The 19,461-nt window shown below is 37.5% G+C and overlaps 1 protein-coding gene across 1 annotated transcript in view; it reads right to left on the reverse strand.

Moving 5' to 3' along the window:
- The window catches only part of LOC107743038 (SEC14-like protein 1), a 75,224-nt gene that overhangs the window by 8,602 nt on the left and 47,161 nt on the right, over positions 1-19,461 (reverse strand). The window contains exons 2-7 of the mRNA XM_016556148.1: positions 12,115-12,200; positions 5,915-6,064; positions 5,490-5,621; positions 5,262-5,390; positions 3,195-3,384; positions 2,731-2,840 (exon numbers count right to left, since the gene is read on the reverse strand). Coding sequence (XP_016411634.1) covers positions 2,731-2,840; positions 3,195-3,384; positions 5,262-5,390; positions 5,490-5,621; positions 5,915-6,064; positions 12,115-12,200 — 797 coding nt within the window. The remainder of the gene's footprint in view (positions 1-2,730; positions 2,841-3,194; positions 3,385-5,261; positions 5,391-5,489; positions 5,622-5,914; positions 6,065-12,114; positions 12,201-19,461) is intronic.

The following is a 19,461-nucleotide window of genomic DNA, read 5'->3' on the forward strand; positions in this document are numbered from 1 at the left end:
CCAGCATCTCCAGACAATTGATATGCCACGTCAGATGGCGACCACTCCACAGACCGCGGGCAGGGTGGCCACTCATGACCGCACCCCGACCGGTGAGGGATGCGTCCGTCGCTAGCGTTACGCGGCGACAAGGAGCTCCCAGCACCGGGCCCTGAGACAAGAACCAAGCTTACTCCACATGTCTAAGGCACGTAGGCATCGCCGCGTGACCTTGAGCATGCGGAGCGGGTTTCCCCTCAGGGAGAACCCCTTGGTCTTGAGCCACCACTGTAGGGGTCTCATGTACAGCAGGCCAAAAGGTATCACGTTGGACGCAGCTGCTATCAGACCCAGCAGTTTTTGGAACTGCTGACAGTGAGTGACCGGCCTTCTCTCACTGTCGCGACTGCAGTGAGGATCGACTCGAAACCTAGCAGAAGACAGACGTGCCTGCATCATGGTCGAATCCCACACCACACCAAGATAAGTGGTTCTCTGTACTGGAGAAAGCACACTTTTCTTGGCGTTAAGTCTAAACCCCAGCTCTTACAAGTGAGTGTGAACGACATCTCGATGCCGAACCGCCATCTGCTCAGATTGAGCTAATATCAACCAATCATCAATGTGGTTGAGTATGTGGATGCCCTGGAGTCACAGAGGAGCCAGAGCAGCATCCACACACCTCGTGAAAGTGCGTAAGCTTTTGCCCCCAAAAGCAAACCTCAGGAACTTCCAACCTTCTTTGGGACGATGAAGTAACGGCTGTAGAACCCAAACTGTCTGTCGAGAGAAGGGACCACCTCGATGGCCTCCTTCCTCAAGAGAGTGTTAACTTCTTGTTCCATTACCAGAGCCTGCTCGGGGCCCACCAGAGTGGGAATGACCCCGTTGAAACAAGGCGGAGAAGAACCGAACTGATTCGGTAGCCTCTTTCTACAGTGCGCAGGACCCACTGAGACACATTTGGCAGAAGTTTCCACACTGCCAAAAAGGTCTACTAAGGGAATCAGTCTCTGCCATGGCATCAGGACTCTCTAAGCTGAAGTCTCCTATTGAAAACGACGGTCCTCAGACCCGCGTCATCTCCTAGGAAGACTAGACTGAAGAACCAGAGCCTGTTCGGGGCAGGACCCAATGAGACACGCTTGGCAGGGGCTCCCACGCCACCAGGTGACCTACTAAGGGAACCAGTGTCTCGAGACTGGCCTCTGGTGCACTTAGGTCGGTGCCCTGAAGCGGCAGACCAGCAGGGAACGACCGAATGACTGAGAGAAGCGCTCGCCGAAGACCGCTCGCCGAAGACCGCTGCGCCCTGAAGCACCGTAGGTGGCAGGGTTGGCAGATCGATCTCCTGAGAGCACTGAGGAGAGACGGCCACCATATAATGAGGTGTACACCGCTCTTCCCCAGAGGGGGCCGGCCCTCAGAAGTCCTGGGCCTTAGACGTCAGAACGTTTTAGCTGAAGATTATCCAGTGGGAATGACAGTCCGCAGATCCACCTTCCGCTAGAAGCCTTCGGCCCGGGAGCGCCACTCTGACTCTAAATTCTGAGGAGTATGAGAAGTGACGCTCCCTATATGAGGAGCTGGAACACAGTTGGTTGGGGCTGCTCCCGCCCAGCAGCCCCTGTTGACCACCTCAACCTCCTCAGAGAAAGAGAGGTAAACACGTGCTCTTACTCGAGAAATTTTTATCCCAAGAGCCCCTGTATATCTAACTTCTCATAGTCAGATAAATACTTCATTTTATTCCTCAGATTTAAATGCAATCAAACAACCAGACGAGTACACACGGTCTGGTGTGATAAGATTCAGATCAAAACTGAAAATGATGTAATACACGCTTTGCCTCGACAGCGCGCGAGCCGCTTGGTCACACAAACAATATCAATCTCCTTGGAGAAAAATAGCTGCAGCTACGAGCTCTCTCTCCAGAGGGGGAAGAAACCGCAGAAGAACCGCAGCACGGGCTTCCGAACCCCGAGAGCGGGCGCTGGATCTGGTAGGTGAGGAAGAAGATAGAGACTCGCCCGTCTACATTCCCTCCACCGGATGCATATGCGAACCCCACGAGCACAGCCGCCGCTCCGCCTCGGTGAAACAGCTCGCCGTGCGGGCAGCTCCCTCGAGAGCTGACTCTGCGTGCTTCGCTCTCAAGCAGACAACACACAAACTGTGTGTGTCCCCACCCGAAATAAAGCGCAGGCAGGGAGGAACACACAGCCTGAATGCTGTCTGCTCTCGCCCAAATGCTTCTTTTTGCTGAAGCTTGGTATAATGGAGCTTATAAGTGGACAAACAACACTAAATACGACTCACAAACAGATAGCGACTGACACACACACACACCGCTTGCTGAATGACAAAAAGCTGACGCCAGTTCCACCGCACGTGCTTTTATAGCTTCCTGGTCGCAACGTCACCCGCCCATGACGTCTCGCCCATCTATTGGACTGATTTCTGCTTTTATAGCTTCCTGGTCACAACGTCACCCGCCCATGATGTCTCGCCCATCTATTGGACTGATTTCATATGTGATTCAGAGCATGGTCACGCTGGGGGCGTTCCCAAAGCATTTCCGACGCAGCTCGAGTTCCTGAAGGGGAACTGTTGTGCTCCTTGAGTTTTAAAACAGTATTTATTTGAAATAGAATTTTGTGACTTTTGATCAATTTGATGCAATTGAATGCATCCTTGCTGAATAAAAAAAATATGAATTTCTTTCTGTTTCATTTTAGATGTTGCACTCACCTTGCCTTTGTGTGTTTCCTGCAGCCATTGTCGTAGGCGAATGAGACAGCTCTCTTGGAAAGGGGTCAGCTTTCCCAGATAACGGGAGATGTAGTCTGCATCTAACTTGTCTGTGAACAACACACAACCAACAAACAGTTGAGAAACGTGTCAGAGATCATTGGCTCTGTTCCAAGACATAGAGCATATTTTTTATGCTTGGTGTATTATGGAATTAGCTTAGCAACATGCTAACACAAATCTATTTTGAAATCAATAGTGATTGGATTACCCTGTGCGGTTTGTGTGAGGATTACTGCAAATAAGTCACAATAACCTAAGAGGTTTCTTTCAGTTTGGACACTGCTTTAAGGCAGTAGACAGCAAGGCAGCTCACTAGATTTTGTTGATGTGCAATATCTTTTCATCCCTCCTCCACATTATTATATTTATGAGCACATAGTGAGCATTATGATTCATCTCACCATCCGGAGAGCCTGGCAGGACGTCCGTGGAGCCGGGGTGAGCTCTACTGCTGCATGCTGGGATAGCTCTGGCTGAGCTGACAGGCAGGGAGTGAGACGGGGTGGGGGCAGGAGGAGGTGCCCAGCGGGGCACGTGGGTAATGCCCTCTTCCTCCAGTTGTTTGAGGTGAAATTCAATAATCTCTTTTCCCTATGGAGAGCGAGAGAGAGAGAGAGAAATAGAGAGTGATACAAGAGTTTACAGAAATTAAACAAGCAAACATTGGCTTTAGGTACACAGACACATGAAAACATACTCTTACAGTATAACAAAACAAATCCTCATAATAGACATAAAGGAAGCAGGAAGGGGGCCTTGAAAATAAAGCAATACGAAACTAGGCAGGCCAGTTGCTATGACTGTCTGGACGTAGATAAAGTAAACATATATTCAGTGAAATAATAATAAAATAGAATGTTTCAGATGTTTTAGTGTTAATGTTTACTTGTTCTTGAAAAAAACTGTTCAAGTGGTCCAGATCTTTTGTACAAAGAGGACAGGGTGACGGAAAAAAATGTTTGCAATTTTTAGCAATGCTTTTGCAATATTTATTTAATTTTTTTTGTAATATTTGTTTCTGGAATATTACTATGGTGTGTGTATATATTATGTAAACAAAAACTTTTATTTTGAATGTGATTAATCGCGATTAATCGTTTGACAGCACTAATATTGCTTTTGTTAATTGTTTAATAAATAAAAAGAAAACATAGATAGAATACAAAAAAATTAGAAAAGCTACTGTTAGTTTTTTTTTTTTTTTTAAGAAAACAAGCAGTTAGTAAATAGAGTGCAAGTCTAAAAGGGACAAGTGTTTTTTTAAAGAATAGAATTAGAATAGACTTGAAGATGGCTAAGGATTCTGCTGCTTGGATTGAGTTGGGCAGGTTTTACGAGTGAATGCAAAGTTTTTCAGCGGAATGCAAAAGTTTAGCAAGTAAATGCTTATTTACTTGTTCTTGACAAAACTGTTGAAGTTGTCCAGATAACGTTTTTTTTTTTTTTTGTACAGAGACCCTGAAAGGTCAGGGTAATGGAACATAATGAGATGGGGAAAAAAAAAAAAGATTTTGCAATGCCTTTTTTTCATTGCTTTTGCATTCATCAGAGAAACTTTTGCACTCTCTTGCAAAACGTTTTGCAAGCAAACACAGAACTGGTGTGGGAAATACTACAAGATGTGATGAACTTCATTCCACATACACAGTTTCTCAAAGAATGCCATACTTTTGAGAACACAAAAGTTTTGTGAGATAACACTAAACATAGCAGACCAGGAGAAAGTTGAGGGGTGGACTTCAAGTTCAAAATAAGAGAGATGTGACACAAAAGTTTTGCAAGTGAATGTAAAGTTTCTTTGGCAAATGCAAGTTTTGCAAGTGAACTCAATTTTCTGTGGTAAAGGTATTGACAATTTATTTTTCCTCCTTCAATTTTTTATGAATATCTGTCATGTTTCTCAATCACCTTAAAGGAGTTCCATATACTTTTTGGTTGCAATGAATAATTTAGTGCTCAAAGAAAATGAAGCATATTTTTGGAACCATTCATTTTTGTGTATTTTGTCACTACTATTGTGACAACTGTGAAACATTTTTACTAACAAAATTTGACTTCATTTGTCAAACACACACACACACACACTTGCATTTGTGGTTTACGGGGACTCTCCATAGGCGTAATGGTTTTTATACTGTACAAACTGTATTTTCTATCGCCCCCTACACCGACCCTACACCTAAACCTACCCATCACAGAAAACTACTGGCAATTTTTGAATTTCATAAAACACCGTTTTGTATGTTTTTTAAACCTTTTGTTTTACAGGGACACAGGAAGTGTCCTCATAAACCATGTTTACGTTGTAGTTCCCATGTCATTTTACACATCTGTGTCCTCATAAACCATATATACCATATATTTGATTGTCCTCATTTGTAAGTCGCTTTGGATAAAAGTGTCTGCTAAATGAGTAAATGTAAACGTAATATACCAGTACACACACACACACACACACACACACACACCTTTTTAATACTGGTGGCGTACTGCTTCATTGCAATCTTCTCTGCTGTGCTCTCAAACCCGAAAAAGGATTTGATGTCCATGCTGGCAGACTGCTCAAAACAGGTCCAGTCTTCATTCTCCGGGTGAACCTGAAGAGGGAATGCATAAACATCAGGATCCCTCGTAAACCAGCTAACACATAAACGTGTCCATAAGTGAGAGAGAAACGGCAGGATGTGGCTTCAGACCGTGTAGCAGCAGTGCTCATAGACGTTGACTCTGCTGGAGAAGGACTCATTATAGGCCTCTATGTGCAGAGTTCTCTCTCTTCGGTTTAAAGAGTTCTTCTGGATGAAATACATGTGCTCCACTCCTGCTATCTGAACACAGAGTCATGTGTCAAAATCACCACAAAGCACCTAATATTGGTAAGTTTTAATGGCTTAATGTGATAGTTCATGCAAAAACGATCATTCTGTCATAATTTACTCCATCTCATGTTGTCGCAAACCCATACGAATTTTGTTTCTTCTTCGGAACAAAAATAAAGATAGTTTTAAAATGATCTTATATTAAATTATTTAAAGTCTAAATAATTTAACATTTTCAGGTACACTAAATGATGGAATTTGGCATTAATATGGTATTTTGGGCTTGTAAAAAAACGTAATACCTTCTTTAGAAGCCGAGGGGCCTCAACATCCACGGTACATCTGCGCTCAATCACTTGGGATGCCCCATCCTCACTATGACACTCACTGATGATGACACTGTTCACAAACATGGGTATCAGCGGACAGTTTGGGAATCTTCTCTCATAGGCCTATGGAAGAAAAAAGATGAGAAAGATATAAGTGTGAGAAAAAGAATTTCAGAGAAATGAATGATAAAAAGATACAACACTGAACTGTTTGCAAGATAGAAATGGCGACAATTTTTGCACACAGTGCAGTGTTCTTAAAAATATGTTTTTTCCACTTCACCTTGTGCAAATTACCCTCGTATAGCTTATGTGTGTTCTTGAAAACAGAACACAGATCTTGTGATATGTTATTGTTTTAGTTGACTTAGCAGCTCATATGACCGGATTACCAAGTACAATATGTCACATGAAGTCTTAAGTCAACTATACAAATTAACCACATGTATGCCTGTCAATATTTATTCCCTAATCTCTCACCTTTTAAGGTTCTCGCTATGAGAAGTCATAGGACTTATGCTAAATAGGGCTGGGCGATTTGGCCGATTCTCGATTTTTTACGATTTTTAACTAGTCAACTTAAAAATGTAACTACAACATTGAAATTACTTTTTCTTTATTAACCCTCTAGTTGAAGACAATTCTATTCCAAGTGCACCACACATGAAGTTGTCAACATGATGTAAATGTTAAACAAATCACTTGTTAAATATGTTTGCAGAAAAGATGCAAAAACTACAACTACATCCTGTACAAACTTGTCTTATACATGTTATACGTTCAGAAATAATAGGCTACAATGAAAATGCTTCAATTCTCAACAGTCAATGTAATTCAAATTCAAAATGACTGACTTTATACATACTGTAGAATCCAAAAAAATTTACATTTGTAAACTGCACACTTATATCTGTACATTCATTTAAACAGTTACATTTCTCTATATTTCTACTTCTGTATATAGTGCATTATTAAATTTTCTGTTTTTCTTATATTAGTGTTATACACCATCTCTACTGTGTAATTCCTATTTCTGCTGCACTAGTTTACACTATTTCCGTACTTTCTTCTGCACTGGAAGCTCCTGTCACCAAGTCAAATTCCTTGTCTGTGTAAATTACTTGGTAATAAAGCTCTTTTTTGACTTCTGACGGTATAACACCAGTAGACTATTAATAATAAATGTTCTGTGAAAACAATGAACAGCAGCATGCAAACATGAAATATCAGACATACAGTAGTAGTTCTTTACAGGGTTTTTTTATTCGTTTGCACTGCTTTTCCATTGTTTTTGCTATGTAAACATGAACGCGATTGACTGTTGCGCTCTTGCAGCGTCTCATACATTAAAACGGCGTTTTAAAAACATGCTGCTCAAGTTAAGAGAAGTTCAAATCCCATCTTCTTTGCATGTTTTTCCTATTCCTCTGCACCTGTCGCATCTTTATCAACACAAAAGCACATTCTGTGTGAATGGCGCCTCTCGATATGAGCGCGTCACACGTGAGTGGTTAATTACATGCGCCGACATGCGGTTGGATCGTTCTTTTCTCTTTACTGTTATCACCTGCATATTGTCAAAGTGTCCAGTTCTGACGTTTGGTAATATTTCTATTTAAAATCGCGATTCCTTGATTTAAAAAAAATAAAATCGCGGCAAAACATTAAATTTAAATTAATCGATTAAATTGGAAAAATCGCCCAGCCCTAATGCTAAAACATATATACTGTCACAAATCCAGTCCGTGGCCTTCCGTCCGATTGTTACCAGAGGTCGCCCTTTCATTATATTGACTTTCACACCACACAGACTGTTACATGTCATCCTGGACTACATTTCCCATGCTCCATTGCACTAATCACAAGCTTACCTGAAACCAATCACACACAGCTGCTACCAATAACACACACTATATAAATCAGTCCCACACCACCATTCAATACCGAGTATTGTCTGGCATTTATTGCTCTCCAAGTGATAGCTACATTACGGAGTCAAAGTCTAGTTTAATTCTGTTTATTACCTTAGTCATTTGTGTCTTGATCCTAGCCTGTGTATCTCATTTTGTCTGATCTCTGCCTGCCCTGAAGTATATCGCCTGTCTTGGATTGCCCCTCTCGTCTCGTCCTGTTGGGATACTGTTTACCCCTCGCCTGGACCATCGCATGTGTTTCGGATTACTCTTCAGTCTTGCCCTCTATATACCTGTCTGCCGTTATCCGACTCTTGCCTGTGTTGACCATGTCTTTAAATAAATCCTTGCAAATGGATCTGCACGTCTCTCGTCTCGTTCGCCCCGTTACATATACAAGGTTTGCATATTATTGTTAAATGGAAAGGATTCATACCTCCAGAACCATTCTGTTGTGCTCTGTTTAGTTTAGTGTCACATTACACACTTTAAATTGCATCTATGTCAGTGCATTAGCCATCAGTGCAAATACGCCGAGCAGTGAACGAGCTCTTTCCATATTTGTTTTAGTATGTGTTCTCTGCTATCCCAGAGAGAGAGAGAGAGAGTCACGTAGATTAAATAGCAACAAGATCCTGCTAAAAGTCAAACAACACGTGCAAAATGTAAATGATCTATAGAATGTCTTCAGAATAGTAAATGGAGTGCCTTAATGGACTGAAATGGAATGCATTATGAAACGGAATATATTATAGAATAGCAGTATGCTACATTTTTGTCACGTGATCTGACAAAAATTGTCATCTGTAATGCATTTTGGCACAAACAGTTGTCACGCTGTAATAGAAGATCATGTCGATCATAATGCACAGCTGGATACAATATTATATGCAGTGTTGTTTACTGCACATTCTGATCAGTGTAGTAGGTCATATACATCTGAAACACTGTGTACGGTACACAAATATGTGCTTTACGCTTAATATATGGTAGCCTCTTTAATATGTCGGCAATATCTCGACCTTTGTGTTAAATCAATAAAGTGATGATGTCCATTGACGTCATTCATTAAAGCGACTGATCAAACAATGAAATGTTTTCTCTGGACTGTACACAATAACACAGTTCAAGTAAGAGATGAAGCATTATATATTACTGTCTGCTTTCAGGAACAGAAAAGGCTACAGCAGTAAGTAAACTAAAAAGCCCTTTACTAGTCATATTCAATTACTGAATTTCAATAGAATTATAATGCAACTGAACTGAATTATAATTAAATAATTCTGCACAATTTACAAAATTATGGTAATTTGAATTTAAGAAATTAGAATTAGAATAAAATTCAAAGAAATATACACAACTGCTTTCAGTTTTTAACTAAATTCATATTGTATTTTATGTATTGTTCTATAATTATTATTATTATTATTATTGTTCTATCCTAAAATGTCCACATTGGAGGAACAATATACATTCACAAGCAGTAAAAACAATCAGTATATTCCTCTTCATGTGATCATAAAAATCAACTTTTCGTGAGACGTGTGACCAATTCCATTCAAATTCTAATTAAACTGAATGCCAATACTTAAATTGTGAATTTTACTCAAACCCAGTCTTCCAATCATGAAAATCTAAAACAATCCCTGAAGTTTCTTCTATACTAACATGATTACTTGTTGAAGTGGGTTTTATACTGTGTGCAACAAGCCTTTTATAAAATCCAAACCTCTTCCACAGCTGTTTCATAAGCACAATAATACTGTAAGCCTTTGTGACATAAACCCCAGAGGATGTTTGATTGACAGCAGAGGAGCGCACAATGAATTGTAGTAATTTCAAACTCAAAAGGGAAATATTTATGACGAATTATAACTGGTTATGATTCATAATAAATATTTAGATTAGATCTTTGAATTAACTGTAGCAGAATCAATATTACCATTACTTGATCTGTCCGTCCACCGAGCAGACAAAATAAAACCCAAAGATCATGCATGATTCTATGCAGACGCTACAGAATGATTCTTGTGAAGTGTGAGCGGTGGCCCATGCTGACTAAACTATGACGTCAAACTGTGCACTCAGCAAATCTGAAAAAAAAAAACAATACACAATGATAATGTTGATAAGAGCGAGTGATTAGTACTTTCGCCAGGGGAAATGATGTCATTGTGGGGGGTGGAGTGGATCAATGCACGTGAACTGTAACCTAATTACCCAGCTGATCAATCATGCCTTGAGATTTCACAATGCTCACGCCTGCCAGAAGTAATACTGCAACAGATTCACTCCAGACACAAAATGCAATGACATTCAGACCATGATTATTATATGACCCAGATAGCTATTTTTAGCACTCTACAAATAATAAAACAATCTATTATACCTATTGTCTTATCATTGACACTTGCTTTGATATTTTATTATCTAATGCAGTGACAGACTGTACAGTTTAAATGTTAATTACAATTATGGCTCTTTGCCTTTAGAAAAGTGTATTTAATATGCATTTCAAATCTTAAAAGTAGATATTTTAAAACAACTGTATGTGCAAATAATGTAATATTAATAAAATAACATGCCACCTAACTGTTTTTAAAGAGAGTTCAGTAATGACTGTTTCTTAGCACACTTAAGTACAAATTTTAATATTGTTAAATTAAAGTACATTTTAAAATTTGTTTTTGTCATGCTTTTTAAGAAGTACACTTATTTTGATGTGAGTTCAGTAATGACTGTTTCTTAACACACTTAAGTAAATTTTTTATATATATTGTTAAATTAAAGTGCATTTTAAAATTAGTTTTTGTTAAAGTACACTTATTTTGATGCGTTGACTAACACACTAAAGCACTTGTAAACTTGATTATAATTTTAGTGTGTTATTTAATATTACATTTAAAGTTAATATATGTTTAAAATACACTAAATTGCAACTTCATTACAGATATGTAATTACTAATGTATTTAAACACATTACATACATATTTAAAATAAATCACATTAAAGTATATTTTAGTTTACTATTAAAGATTGTCAGCACATTTGACAGAACTTGCATATAAAAATCTACTTATGTCATACTTACGGTAAGTGCATCATAAAGCACACTTATTTAACTAATTGCCTTGTCATTTAATGCAATTAACAGTCAGTAAATTGTCTGAAAACATTACATTAAAGTCACACTTCAGTTTATTCTTGTAAAGTATATTATGCCTGTAATACGTACTCTTTTGTATGCTAATGTATTTTCACATGGGTTCTCAGGTGATTGTAAGTGTTAATGATTGTGTAAAGGGTGCGATAATATTAACAGGTCACACGAGTTGTGAAAGGATTTAAGTGTGTATTTAAGTGCTGACATAATGGTGATGTTAACAAATGTAAATATTACTAACACATACAAAAAAAGAATTGTTCTCTTAAGCAATATAGTTCATTATCTTAACAATATGTCATTTACAGTTGCGATTTTGCACATTAATTCAGTCACATGTGCGTGTTTATCTGCATTTTACAACAGCTTCTGAAGCAGAAATTTAATCAGAATGTATAACCATCTAATCTGATCTGTTTTAAACCAGATATAAAAGTTATCAAGATAAAATGTAACAGTGAATGCTAACTGGTTTTCAGGATCCGTATTTTACACTGAATGTATCCCACATATAATGTAATTGGATTATGTAATTTAAAAAGATACAACCTAGAGCTTTAGAAGTGTGCTATGTAATTTAAATGTATAGTAGCAGCTCGGCTTCTAAATGTTTCATGAATTTTGATGCTCTTGGCAGACAATAATCCACTTTTAATGTATATTTTAGTATGGCTGTGACTGTAGTATTGACCAGTGAGAAATCAGGATGTTAACTATCCATTTTATAATGCTAAACACATGAAACACCGGTTCAATTCAAACCATAAACGCTATTAAGGCAATAAAGCAATAGAGACTTGTGCTCTGTGAGGTTAAAGATTTACCCGTATTTGAGCTGGCAACCCATCTAAAAGTTTAGTGAACTCTAGAGCAAAGCCACTTTGAGACAGCTGACTAGACAAACTTTGAGAACATTACTAAATAAAAGTAATTCTATACATTAACTCTCAATTGTTTGCGGCAGGTATAATTTAAAAAGACAAAACTGGAAAAAACAAACAAATATAAAAGGATTAACCAACTATAGACAGATTTTTTAAGAAAATTATTTGGCATACATACTCTCTCATGTGCATACAATTTTTTTAAAAACTCACCGCCATTATGAGCTCAAAAGGGTACTTGTAAACCCTCACAGGGGACTGATATTTCTGCAAACTCCCGTCCAGTCCATGCCAGTTCACTTGTTTAGTTAAAAACAAAGCTTTTCACTTTATAGTTACTTTTTAGTTACATTTGTATTTAGCATAAATTGATTTTTACAAGTATTTGACAATGCCTGTACTGGAAATATCTAAATAAACAAGAAAAGGAAGTCATGTAATGTTGTTTAATGTTCAAAGTCCAGCTTTGATTACTGCTTGACAAAGACTCGTCTAAAAGGTTTTCTGAGTAGTTGCTTGGTGCTAAATGTGGTTATCAGGATAGATAGATAGATAGATAGATAGATAGATTGATTGATTGATTGATTGATAGATAGATAAACTTGTTTGATTTTTAATGTTTAATGTTTCTTTGTAATTATGTCTGAAACTTACTAGCAAGCAATTTTGTAAAAATGGTTTCTATGCAATTTTGTCAGAGTAGATAGATTGCAGTGATAGATAGATAAACTTGTTTGATTTTTAATGTTTAATTGAATGTTTCTTTGTAATTATGTCTGAAACTTACTAGCAATTTTTTGAGTAAAAATGGTTTCTATGCAATTTTGTCAGAGTAGATAGATTGCAGTGTTAAACTAGGTTATCGTAAACATATCACCTTTAACCTAACTCTATGTAATGTTTTTACAGTTTCACAGTTTTAATATACTTTTATAAGTACATTTTATAAATCTGTACCTGTGTACAGTATTTTTATATTTCAAATTTGAGTAACAATCACAATTAGCCAGAAGATGGTGCTGTTGACTTTTTTTTTTTAAACTGAGCTAGACTGCCTGCAACACTGCACTGTACTGTCCTCTACTTCACAAGTCTATCTATCTATCTATCTATCTATCTATCTATCTATCTATCCATCCATCCATCTAACCCATTCAAACTCATCTATCTATCTATCGATCTATCTATCTATCGGACTATATCTATCTATCTATCAATCATCTGATTATTTCTATCTATCTATCTATCTATCATCTGACTATATCTATCCATCTATTTATCTTCATAGCAACACTCTAGCAACTATCCAAACCAACCTAGCAACCGCAGTATTGAAACACCTTAGCAACCACCCCGGGTACCCTAGCACCAACATAGCAACACCCTAGCAACCACTGGAGGATGATGACTGTTTGGCATTGTGGGAGCTGCAGCAGTGAATCCATATCTGAACACGAGTGTGGGTGGGAAGAAGAGGAGGTGACTGATAGAAGTGAAATGTGGGAATAGGAGGAAGAGGTGGCCAGACACATGGGACAGGGACATTCCAGGGTAGGACATTGTTTTGTAAAGACGTGTTCAGGTTGCAAGGGACTTGGATGAAGGTGTTGAAGTAGACTCAAAACTGGGATATTGTCCTTTCCGCAGGTAGACTTCACTGTAGATGTCATATTTACCATGCACTGTTATAGAACAAGTTACTGGATAATCTAAAGGCCAATTCACGCAAACACCAGCAACCAACTGATTACATCATGGCACTTCTTAGACATTACACAACCTGACAAATGCTGATTCAACATGTTCAATTGGTGAAAACAAGCACTGACCAGCAGCAACAGACACGGACAGGGTAACACACTGATCAGATAAAATCTGATGAATGTGTCTTTTGTAGTTTGGCTAAATCTGTCGGTGCAGTGTTAGCTAGACCTAAAAAAAAAATCAACCAATTTATTTTACATTATATCTAATCAAAATGTTAAGATTAGGGTTAGGGTTAGTAAAATAAATTGAAATTGCAAAGCTACTTATAGTCAGTAGAATGTCTGTCGGTTGAACGTCTAAATAAAGTGTTAGCAGATATTAATCAGACAGTCAACTAATACTCTAATGACTGCTAGTTGACATATTTGCAAACAGAATGTCTAATAGGACCATCAATATAAACTGTTGCTATTTATTCTTGTTTAACCCATTTAGGATTACAGTAGCATGAGAAGTTTTGACAAGTGATGGTTCAACTACACCTCAACTAACTATCATTGACGTATTAGTAGGCTGTTAGGTTAAGATTAGGGTTAGGGTTAGTAGAATAAGTTGAAATTGCAAAGCTACTTATAGTCAGTAGAATGTCTGTCGGTTGAACGTCTAAATAAAGTGTTAGCAGATATTAATCAGACAGTCAACTAATACTCTAATGACTGCTAGTTGACATATTTGCAAACAGAATGTCTAATAGGACCATCAATATAAACTGTTGCTATTTATTCTTGTTTAACCCATTTAGGATTACAGTAGCATGAGAAGTTTTGACAAGTGATGGTTATGTGGTATCTTACTGTGTAAACATGGTAAACACTCAGTACAATACATAATAGTAAAATTGTATTTGGTAAATCATTCTTTTAACAATTGTACTACAATATCACCACTGTGCTTTTTGAAAGAAAACAAACGCAATCTTACACAGTTACAGACAATCAATATCAACACCCTTGTAGGTGTGCAATGTCTGTCTCTTCTGAATGACTCTGCATTCTGATTTTGTGCTCATTTATCTTTCCCTCAGTTTGCTTCGTCACAGCTGAAAAAGCATATGAATATTCAACAAGGGGATAAGTCATAGGAACAGCAGGCGTCGGAAATGGAAAGCGATTTCTAGACCTGCGCTGTCAGTGATAAAACAAGAAAAGATGTTGTGAGCACAGAGAAATTCATCCGAAATCCTTGTTCTGTGCAAACACAGATGTTTTCATAAATATCAGATCTATGACAGTAAACATACTGAATCTCAGATTTTAAATATTGTTGACAGTTCAGGCTCAAAAATCTGATTGGATGAGTCAAACGAGTTGAAACCGTTTGTTCTACATTATCACGGCTGCAGGGCCAATTTTTCCATTGGCTTTTGGAATTATCGCAGAAAATACACTCTATGACCAACAAAATCTTAAACAGTTTGTTCAACTTGGTAATATTTACAACACAAATGTATAAATTGAAAGGTAAGCTATAAGCAAACTACACGGCTGCATGACTTCAAAAAAAAAAAAAATCCTTAAATGTTTTAGTTTGAATAGTTTGCAAGAGTGTGATTATATTAACACTATAGCCGCGTTTCCATTACTCTTCAAAATGTGCAAATTGAGATTGCGAATTGAAAATATGCCTAATGGAAACTCCCATATATCACAAAAAATGTTTACGCTTGCATGAGGTAGTTTTTCAGGCAATTCAAGGAAAATTTTATTTTTTAGAGGAAATAATTACTTTTAAGTAGCATAACATTGGTTAATGGAAACAGTGTAAATTCACGATAGTTTTTTTTATCAACATTTATAAAATATCGCAAAAGTTTTGTGCAAATCTGTAATGGAAACTCGGCTAAATGAGGCTCTGAAAGTGGACTATAGTAAGTAGATGAGGTTACCTGTTTGGTGTAGTGCCCTTTAGCCATTTGTTAGCAAACGTCTTTTTAAGAAAAGTAAAAGCTTTAAAATATAATCACAAGGGGGTTTACTGATATATTTTGTCATAGAAATGTAAAAAAATATTTTGAGCTTGTGTACATCACAGACCTTATCTAATGGAAACTCCCATATATCACAAAAAATGTTTACGCTTGCATGAGGTAGTTTTTCAGGCAATTCAAGGAAAATTTTATTTTATAGAGGAAATAATTACTTTTAAGTAGCATAACATTGGTTAATGGAAACAGTGTAAATTCGCGATAGTTTTTTTTATCAACATTTATAAAATATCGCAAAAGTTTTGTACAAATCTGTAATGGAAACTCGGCTAAATGAGGCTCTGAAAGTGGACTATAGTAAGTAGATGAGGTTACCTGTTTGGTGTAGTGCCCTTTAGCCATTTGTTAGCAAACGTCTTTTTAAGAAAAGTAAAAGCTTTAAAATATAATCACAAGGGGGTTTACTGATATATTTTGTCATAGAAATGTAAAAAAATATTTTGAGCTTGTGTACATCACAGACCTTATTTTAGGCATAAAAAAAAAAAACTATTTAAAAAAACCCATTGATTTAAGGAACAGGAAGTGCTAAAATCTAAATCGCTTCTAGGTTTTGGCCTGCAAAAATGCTTTATCCCTGCAGCACATCTTCCAACTTAGAGATTTCATGCCTCACCAGTCGAAACCAAATCACAGCCTTGCATTCAGCATAAATCAGCACAGTTGTAAGTGTGATAATGCTTTTATACAAACAAATATACAAAGGAAAGGTTATTAGTGAGTACAGAATATAGGAGCATCACAGTACAAATGACTGACATAGAAAATGGATCTGCTCATGTCTCATGAATGGTCCATTAAACATTCATCACATCACAATTACAACTTACAAACTCATCAGTAAGAATATCCTATAAGGATTTGAAGGCAGTCCAAGACTTTTGCATTTGGTGCAAACTAGAGGTACTGGCTTCTTGTGAAACCTTTTTATGTCTAGTTACAATTTAAATGAGATATATCAAATATGTTCTTAATTCACAATTGATCTAGTCTGACCTTCTCCTCAACAGTACTTACCGCTGTGCTCTTCCCGTTGAATAGCCATAATACATCGATTGAGTGTAACTGAATGTTTTTCATGATCTCCAAGGTTCTACAGAGACCAAAGCACATTATCAGGGGCAAAGCTCATCTGCTTCAGCCTTTAATATGACTATATTGTTGCTATAATTGTCTTTCTTTGCCTCTGACATCTTTATGACCGTCACACACAGCTGCATTTTTAGCCTAATAAGTGGATTTGAATACAGAGGAAAATCATGGAATCTAATGGGAACCGACACTGTTATCTTTAGTATATACTGTAGTCGTGCTTGCTAGAGCAAGACTATTGCTTATTCTTAAGTTAAGGAAGGACCTGAGCCATATATAGACACAACAATATCATTGAGACTTGGGGTTGGCCAGTAAGCAACCGCCCGAACACCTCAGCAAATGTAACAATGTTGCAAGACAACCACCTACACCCAGACAAACACCCTAGCTTTGCTACACAGGCAAGCCCAGCTCATATTTTCTTCAGAATCTAGTTTTTATTTGTGTCCACCGGATCAGACTGGAATTTTCCCCGGTGAGATGGTCTGAAGGGAAATATCGTGAGCTCCTTATATATTTTGAATACAATTATATTTGGTCTTCTTTTTCATGTTTTGAAGGTCTCTCTGGGATGGGAAGATAGGATAAGTTGCCACAGGTCTATAAGCAATGAAAAGTAAGAAATTAAAGCCAGGGCACTAAAGCCAACTTGACAGAAAGCCCACATTTCAACTCTAAGGAGGAACCAGTTCAAAATCCAATTATGCAACAGCCCTGAAACTCCCTTTCCACCATGAACTGCTGCTGCATAGAGAGTAACACACAGAGGAAATGAAAATATTGCTGTGTGTGGAAGCTATTGACAGAAGGAGCTTGTGGCTTCAATGACTTATAGTGGGCATCACGATGCAGTATCAATAACTAATTAAAACTGCCCACACATATATTGACTAATCTGCACTGAATATTTCAGAAAATGCAGTCAGTTTACACCAATTAAAAGACAATGTTATAAAAAATGTAATACTATAATTCACCAATAAAGTTAAATTTGACTAGATTTCACATTTTCTGAAGAAAACAAAATGGGTGTTTACCACAAAACAATCACTACAACAATAGTGTTTTGTAGATGGTTTGTTAGTGCATTGTTAAAAAAAAAAACCCACTAAAAAGTTTTTAGGATGTTGCTCTGTAGTTGAACGGATGTGATTTAGTCAACCCAGTCTCATAAAAATACGTACCTCTGGATACATTTCTGCAACACCATTTTTACGTACCTTTACTGCACGTTTCGCCACAGTTTCAAAGAGAAATGTCCACTGAGTGGCGCTAAAACACGGGTTCAATACGTCAACCCTGGCACGTTTTTATTACGTTGATATAGGTACGTATTGCTGTGTTTTTATTACGTTGCTTCAGGTACGTATTGCGGCGATTCAGAATTCAAATATCCGGGGACTGTCGCTAAAAGTTAATGCTCTGTCGTGTTGGAAATATGCCCTACACCAAACCCAAACCTAAACCTACCCGATAGTGTTAACAAATGCAAAACAGATATAAAAACAAATTTTTTGATGCAACCGTGCCGTTTTAACTTCCTTATATGCAGATTTGAACTGTTTTGTCAAACCGTAGTTACACGGGACTCGAACCGGAGCTCCTCACCTCTCCAGTACGTCTCCGTACTCCGTGAGCTACCGAACAAACCTACCGTCTAGGAAAACCCATTGATATGAAGCTGGATATGTCCGGTGCTAACATTCAAAAGCATCAGTTTTCAAATCTCCCAGCATATTAAAATGTTTTGAAGTCACAACATAATACTCTTCAAGCAATTGTGCGAAAATTACGCTTTATTAATCGAAACTCTGTAAATCATACTCTGTGTGAAAATAATTTAAAAGGTGTCGGAGTTTTACTGCCTCTAGTGTTCATTTCTTTTGGAAACTGCAGTAATATGTAGGCTACTTATTGGTACGTATTTCGCATCTTGCGAAAATGTGCCCCCAGGTACATTTTTGCCATGAGACCGGGTAGGATTTAGTGCATAATGAGTAGGATAAAAATGTGTTTAGGTTTAATACTCCCTCTAGAGTCCAAAGTATGTTTCAGTTTGCGTATGTTATGGTATAGGCCCTATGTACAACGTGCATGATGTAAATTTCATCTTCAGAATAGTACAGCTTTTCTAAAATCCAAAGCATGATTCAATTTTTAAATTTAACTTTAAATAAAATGTCAAAATTAGCAGAGTAGCATGTTTTTTATCTAACCATATGTAGTCTGTACACACATTTTTCGCACATGTGATAATTAATTCATCCACAAGGTGGCAACACTGGCCTGGACCGTTGTTTTACAGTCGGAAAAGAAATGGATAAGAAGAAACAACAACAAGCTGTATACAGCAACAACAATATATGCTAGCATTAATGAGTGCTAGTGTGAGGGTGTTTATTCGCAACTAACGCTAGTTTAAATGAGCACGCATACCTTTTTTTCAGCCATAACTTCTAGAGAGAAATAGCAAAGACACTGGACAAAGATAACACTTTGGCTGTATATGCTAAGAGTTTACATCAAAACTGATGTAGTGTACTTTGGGCTTAAGTAGGCTATTAAGTAGACGTTTAAATATGAATGATACTTGATACTTCAAGCCATCTGGCTTTCTAGTCGTAGGTGATTTTCTGCTGACTATACAGTGGAACTGATATATGGTAGATCCAGAAAATGTAAATATAGGTAAAGATGAGGAATATAAGAAACCT

This window comes from Sinocyclocheilus rhinocerous, unplaced genomic scaffold (assembly GCF_001515625.1).
Source record: "Sinocyclocheilus rhinocerous isolate Xijiao unplaced genomic scaffold, SAMN03320098_v1.1 scaffold647, whole genome shotgun sequence".
Classification (NCBI taxonomy): domain Eukaryota; kingdom Metazoa; phylum Chordata; class Actinopteri; order Cypriniformes; family Cyprinidae; genus Sinocyclocheilus; species Sinocyclocheilus rhinocerous.